The 6,680-nt window shown below is 42.4% G+C and overlaps 1 protein-coding gene across 1 annotated transcript; it reads right to left on the bottom strand.

The window, feature by feature from the left end:
* Positions 1-3,541: 3,541 nt before the first annotated feature.
* LOC146371402 (uncharacterized) lies at positions 3,542-5,525 on the bottom strand. The gene has a single exon (XM_084954435.1). It carries the CDS (start codon positions 5,388-5,390, stop codon positions 4,782-4,784), a length of 609 nt encoding a protein of 202 aa, XP_084810561.1. The 5' UTR covers positions 5,391-5,525; the 3' UTR covers positions 3,542-4,781.
* Positions 5,526-6,680: the final 1,155 nt, after the last annotated feature.

Below are 6,680 nucleotides of genomic sequence, written 5' to 3' on the forward strand. Positions count from 1 at the left end.
ATAAATCCGCTTGGCATCTTTCTTGGCCTTAAGACAACAATTCTGATGGCTAAAGATCCAAACGGGACACAAAAAAAAAAAAAAAAAAAAAAAAAAAGAAATGAACATACTGAAACACCACAGGAATTTGAAACGTCTACATCTACTGCCAGTGGCGGTCCTAGCCTGTTTGGCGCCCTGGGCGAACCCCCTTTTCTTTTCTATTTTTTCTAAACTGAGCACCTGATGGCTTTGAACTTTTCTTGTCCATCTTCCATTGGTTTTAATTTTGCACTCCAGTATGAACACCCATCCCCCAACTCGAGGATCACCACAACATAACCTAACAGACCTACACCTTAGTTCACAGATTTGTTTTGTCTAGGTTTTATTTCTGGGATTTCACACAACCCAGGATTCAAATCATGAATACATAATGGGCTTGGATTTACAACATTATGATTGAAATGTGCTCTATTTGGAGGCAGCCGGCCCCCCTCCCCTTTCGACGGGTTATGTGTGAGACTTTAAATCATCAAACTGTAAATTTTAAATTGTTATTGAGCCCTTTACCTCTAAGTCCTAAAGTGTATATTTATTTTCTTACTCTTCTTATATTTATTGTTTGTTTACTTCCACTGCTGTAACTGGAGCCTCGTCGTCTCGCCTCTCTATATACTGGACTGTATGTAGCGGAGATGACAATAAAGTTTACTTTGACTTCAGCAGCGAGCATGCGCACTGAGGGCTCTCGCGCTCACTTTTCCCGTATAGAATTTCGAAAAAACATCGGCGCAGATTATAAGTCTGTATCATGATGTCTGGTGTTTTCGTGTTTGTTGGTTTGTTTTTATTTTGTTTTATTTTGCGAGTTGGTTATTAGATGCCGCTCCAACCAGCCAGAGAATCCCCCGCCGCCCCGCCCTCTCCTCCCTGCGCACCTCGCAAACGGAGAGCACCCTTTACTCCCAGCAAATGGGCGATAGAAAACCGATCGGTGCCTATGCCATTCCCAATATGCGCTGGCATGATGTCGGGGCAACATGAGTACGAGCAATCTTTTTTTTTTTTTTTTTTTTTTGCCGATGCCCGTGATGCCGCCCCCGGCAACCGCCCGTGTCGCCCGTATCAAAACCCGCTACTGTCTACTGCTCAAATTACATTTCCCTTCATGATGCTATTTAAGGGATCTAAGACCTCATGGTAACACTAGAGTGAAAGTCAGGAAATTGTCAAATTCATTATTTCTGTGTGTGTGGTGGACATCTATACCAAGTTTCAGTTGCTTAGGTATTGTTGTAATATTTCAATCCCGAGCAAAACAGTAGACTGAGAAATAGACTTTACCATCCCCAGAGCCATTGTTATCTTTTAAACGTTTAACTGAAATGTGAAGGTTTTAAGGATTATCAGGTCAGTGCTCAATGCTGCTGCTGTATCGCCTGATACCCCAAAAAATGCTGTTAATTTTTTTTTTTTTACAAAATCCCAAAATATGCAATTTGTTCAAATCCATTGTGAGAGTTTATTCATTTAGCCTGTGTTTTAGCCACCGGTTAACATACTGGACAGGCAAAACTGGAATCAGCACTCAGTTGGTGTGCCTTGTGTACACAAGCTTACTGCAATACAACCATCTCAGCATGCAAAGTGGGACAGAATATTTATTTTTTTAATGCATTAAAGACCTAACGTATTAAATATCCAGCAGTGGAGGGGGCTGTATGTTAGAAGCACAGCTGAACTTGTGCAGATTTCCTTGGTTCCTTATTTTTCTGCTAAAACATGTAAGAAGATCTGATTTATTTATTTATTTATTTTTACCCAAATCTGCTTGTTGGCTTGTCTTGGATAGGTAAATGATATCCCAGGCTATAATTCTGAGAGCAAGTCGCATCGGGTTCCCTTATCAATGTGTGTTTGTGGAGTCTACTGTACATCTGGGGTCCCCCCTGGGGTAAACAGTGGCTCTATAAGCTCCTTTAGCAGGAGATAATTCCATGAGTAGATTAGTTGGAGGTTTGAGGCTGGTTACACCCTCTGTCCTGCCTGTGTGCCCAACGGTCACTCATACTGTGGAATCAAAAACACTAAATCCCCGCTAGATCTAGGCTACAATGTCAGAGAGTGACAGTCGGATCCCCACCCCCGAGAACTGACACAGACACACTGAGATACGCTGATAAACACTGTTCCTACTGTAAGCTTTGTTGATAGCTAATATTTCATGCATACAACTTCTTCTGTCAGCTTTATGAACAGACTATGCAGGATCTCTTGGTTTGGGAGCAGCGCTGCAGAGTCCCACAGTCCGACAGTAAAATCTAACTTTGAAGAAAGCAGGAACTTAAAGGACTTGTGTGGTAAATTGTCCTCTTTTAGTCTTTTACTCTTATTAACAGGATCTATTCAGCTTTATCTGTGTGTTCTCTTCACTGACATTAGCCAAGGTCTAAATAATTAATGTATTGTAGGTATCTTTTCATCTTTTCACTTGATGCATTTCTTTTGTGACCATCCTTTTTCACTCTGGCAGACTACTGCACACTATGTGCTTTTGGGAAGAATTCAAATCTTTTAAGTGGATTTATTTGATTATTATTTATTTAATTTTTTTTTTTTTTTTTTTAAGAAAATTCCAAGCAGTTAATATTGAAATCATTGTCGAAGGTATAGAATGGACAATTGAAAAAAAAAAACTTTTTGGAAGAATTGTGCAGAAATGAGTTCTGAGATAACGTTAGCAAAAGATTTGTTAATTTATTACATTTGAACTGACCTAAATATTGGATTAAAATATAAAATGTTGAACAAAGTTTCTTCAACCTCTGGACTGGTTGCTTCACCTCCCAGAGGTTTCTTCCTGTTAAAGGGGAGTTTTGCCTTCCCACTGTCGCCAAACGCTTGCTCAGAGGGGGTCATCTGATTGTTTTCTCTGTATGTTTTAGGGTTTGTACATTACAGTATAAATCACCATGAGGCAACTGTAGGTGTGCCTGTGTGTGTGTATCAACACAAATGTTAATGTTAATTTAGTTAACTATTAAATAATTAGCTACACCAGAGTCATGTAATGTGTCAAAAATGTGTTTACACTTTTTTTTTCTATGGAAACACAGTTTTTTTCTGTGTGTCAAAATTGTTACAAAAAACCAAATAGTTTTTTTTGTTTGGGTTTTCTTGTCTCTTGGTTAACATGCAACAGCCATTCTCCATACTGGGAACACTATTTCCAACCATACGCAGTGCTATATAGCAGCCTCAGCACCAGGAAGACAATCCTTACCAACATCAGCATCTTGCAGCGCTGCAGATAATGAAAACAGCTGCTGATGTGCTGAAGCGCCCTGTTGTTATAGCGATTGTACTTTTAACAGTATTAAAAACAAACTGCAATTCAGCTCTTGCAGCAGCTACAATTGAACATTTCTGTAGACATCTAGCTGTTGTTACTATTCTATTAACCCCGATTCTTTTGTCCCCATGATAGAACAGAGAAAACCCGACTCATAGTGGTCAAAACATTTTATATTTCTTTTTATTCAATCATCTTCCAGAAGAGAGAGACCCCTGCACCGCCCAAACGCCAGTTGCAGGATCTCTAACATTAGAATCTCAACATGTATCTTATATGGTGTTATTTCTGTACTTCAGACGTCACACAGTTTCAATACCAACATTCCTTGTATGGCAAAGTTCCTCTTTTCTGTGTCTTATTTATTAATATGCCTGTGCACTAAAACTTCCTGTGCAGCTTGCAAGAACTTCCCCTTTCTAAGGTCTGTTGCCAGGGCAACCTGTCTAAACTTAGTCTCACTCTGTCCGTTCCCCATTTTCTGCAAAGTATATTTGTAATTTCTATTTAAATTTCTAATTTCTAACTAAGTAAATGAGGGACTTTTAAGAGGAGAAGGAATTGTTGTACTAAACTTTCTCTGTAGATTTGAAAACTTTGTGCCTCTGAAAAGAAATTCAGTTGACTGGTTTGAGGGCAATTATATTACAAACTGTAAGTAATAAGAGATAAGAAAAAAGTGTGTGTGTGTGTGTGTGTGTGTGTTTCTTTAATGAATGAATGAATGACAGCTTTATTTGTCGCAAGCAGGTTGCCCTGTAGCGAGATGGTAACCCCCCCCGACCTTACACACATAACACAAACATCACATGGGATTACAAGTCGGAGATCTGTAGCGTTACAAGAAAAACAGTGAAATGTACACAACAACGGGAAGGTACAAGAGGAAAAAAAGAGACCTCCACTCATGCTGTGCTTCCATGGTAGGACAGCACGAGAACAGGAAACAAAAAAAAACTCCTCTGCACAAAAAAGCACGTAAATGTCCACAGCACAACATTATGGAAGACATGACAAGCCACAGGGATGGGTAGGGGATGAGGAGTAACCCCAGGCAACACAGCAGCCATCCTGCGACGGCGCCGTCATCTCTTCGACAGCACGGGCCCGGACCCGCCTCGTGTTCCCAGGGGGCAACAAGCGTCGAAGGCGTAGGAAAGGGAGGGGGGATGAGTGAGTGCTTATCAGTGTAAGTGTATGTGTGTGCGTGTCCATAGTTCAGCTGAGACAGTGTCCTTCGGCCTATCAGGCTAAGAAAACAGTCCTCCAGCCAATCCAGGTGACCTTGCATGGGACGGGAAGAATAGCCGTAACACAGTCGTTATCAGGGAGTGATTGTTCGGCTCCAGCCTTGGGCCTGCAGCTGGCGCCGTGATGGGGGTCCGCAATGTTGATGTTGATTTTGTAAATTTCCATGCGAGCAGCCCAGGAGAATTTTCAGGCTGCCCTAACACTCTGACACTGGTCTCTCGATCTCCCGTTGGAGAGTCGCGAGCCTCCCCATGATGGTATCAAACTTCTGTTCCATGGTGTTGTCATTCTTTTGATTCTGAGACCTCACAACTGCAGTGATCCGTTCCGCGATGTCTTCCAACTGTCGCTCAAGGGTCTCATTTTGAGCAGGCCTCTCTCTGATGTATCCCCCCATACGCTCAATGTTGTTGCTTTGAGCCTTCACAGCCGATGCAAGCGTCTCCAAGGTGTTGACCATATTACGTTCGGTGTGAGAGGTCGCGCCTCGTCCCATCGCTTCGAATCCAGCGGGCAGCCTTGGGGGGGTTTGAACAGCCGGTTCCGCTCTCTTATTTCTCCGATAAACCAGGGCTAAGCCAACTCCGATCAGCAAGAACCCTGTTATCACGGTTCCGAATAGATAGATATCTTCAGCGTCCTCGATCGACAGTCCCGCCAGGCACATGACCCTCCAGTTCTGCCACCCGTCCATCGTGTATCCGGCAGGGAAAGTCCCTCCAGGGCACTCAGGCTCTCCCGAGCCCAGACTTCTCGTTGAGAAAAGGGTGTCAATAGCATTCAGAGACCAGTTGATCAAATCCATAATTCTCTTTTAGGTTTTAGAGAACGACAGTGAGAGGCTATTCCAGGGAAAGTAATGCACACGAGACAAGACAAGGACACAGAAGCTAAGCAGGGAAGATAAGGGTGAGGAGGAGAGGAGAAAGTGCGACCGCCTTCGCTGAGAGCCAAGAAGAAAAAGCTTAACCCCAATCTTAAGCTTGTTATATCCTCCCCTTGTGTCATTTATACTAATAATTATTGGACTCTTTCAGCCATGGTGGAAATTATGTAAAAGTCACAATAGGCAGGTCAATTTACTTTTTAGTCCAGGCTACCAGCTGGGTGCTAAGAGCGGGCCACAAGTAAACAGGTAAGCAATTTCTGCTGGCATTTTTTATGATCTTACATACATCAACTTTATACTGGAATGCTTGCTTTTTGGCATACATGGCATATTTCTGCATATTAAACTCATGTAATAGAGTTGCTCACTCTAATCTTTCATACATGTAGAGGCCTGCAATTATAAATGCCCCGCCCCCTCTCCAAAAAAAGTATTTTAAACCTCTCAAGATCTCATTACAAATGGAAACATATAAGCTTGTGCCTATTTTCATTATTTATATGCATCCATCCAGCCATTAGCTATACTCGCTTACCCTTTGGAGGGTTAGAGATGTCATTATACATTCATGAAGATAATCTGACTTTCAAATTGAAAGCAGAAATACAGCTACACACATCTGACATGGAGAGACTTCCAAGACAATCTAGTGGTGTGATACAGCCCCAATGCTCCCTCGCAGCTTGTGTTAAGCACAGTGTCCTTTCCAGTAAATCTGAGCACGGTGTGAGAGCAAGAGGAGAGTTGGTGGGCCGGGGCTGATAACATGTTGTGATTGGGTAATGGGCCTAATGTCCCATGCAGTGCTTATCCTGCTTCCCAGATGGATGATGAACTGGTGATGGGGGGGATGCGTGGGTGGGAATGGGCTTCCTTTCCCCAGGGACTAAGAGAGGAGGAAAAACACTTGGATAATGTCTTGTTCATGAGGACAGGAGAGAGGCACTGATGGAGATGCGATTTGTACAACGTTTAAAAGAAAAGTTTTTCAGTAGTGCCGAAAACCCTCCGTGCTTTTCAAATGTGAGCAAAAATATGCCGTTGTGGAGGGCGTTCTGTTTAGGCATTCTTACTCTGAGAATGAGTTGCTTATATTTCCACATATTGATTGAACTGTCACAGACCACAAATAGTTGAAATGACCCCTTTAAGAGTGAGAATTATTCTCCAATCAGGCCAACCATAAATAGACTCCCACAGAGCCCC

This window comes from Perissodus microlepis, chromosome 15 (assembly GCF_051167445.1).
Source record: "Perissodus microlepis isolate ML-2025 ecotype Zambia chromosome 15, ASM5116744v1, whole genome shotgun sequence".
Classification (NCBI taxonomy): domain Eukaryota; kingdom Metazoa; phylum Chordata; class Actinopteri; order Cichliformes; family Cichlidae; genus Perissodus; species Perissodus microlepis.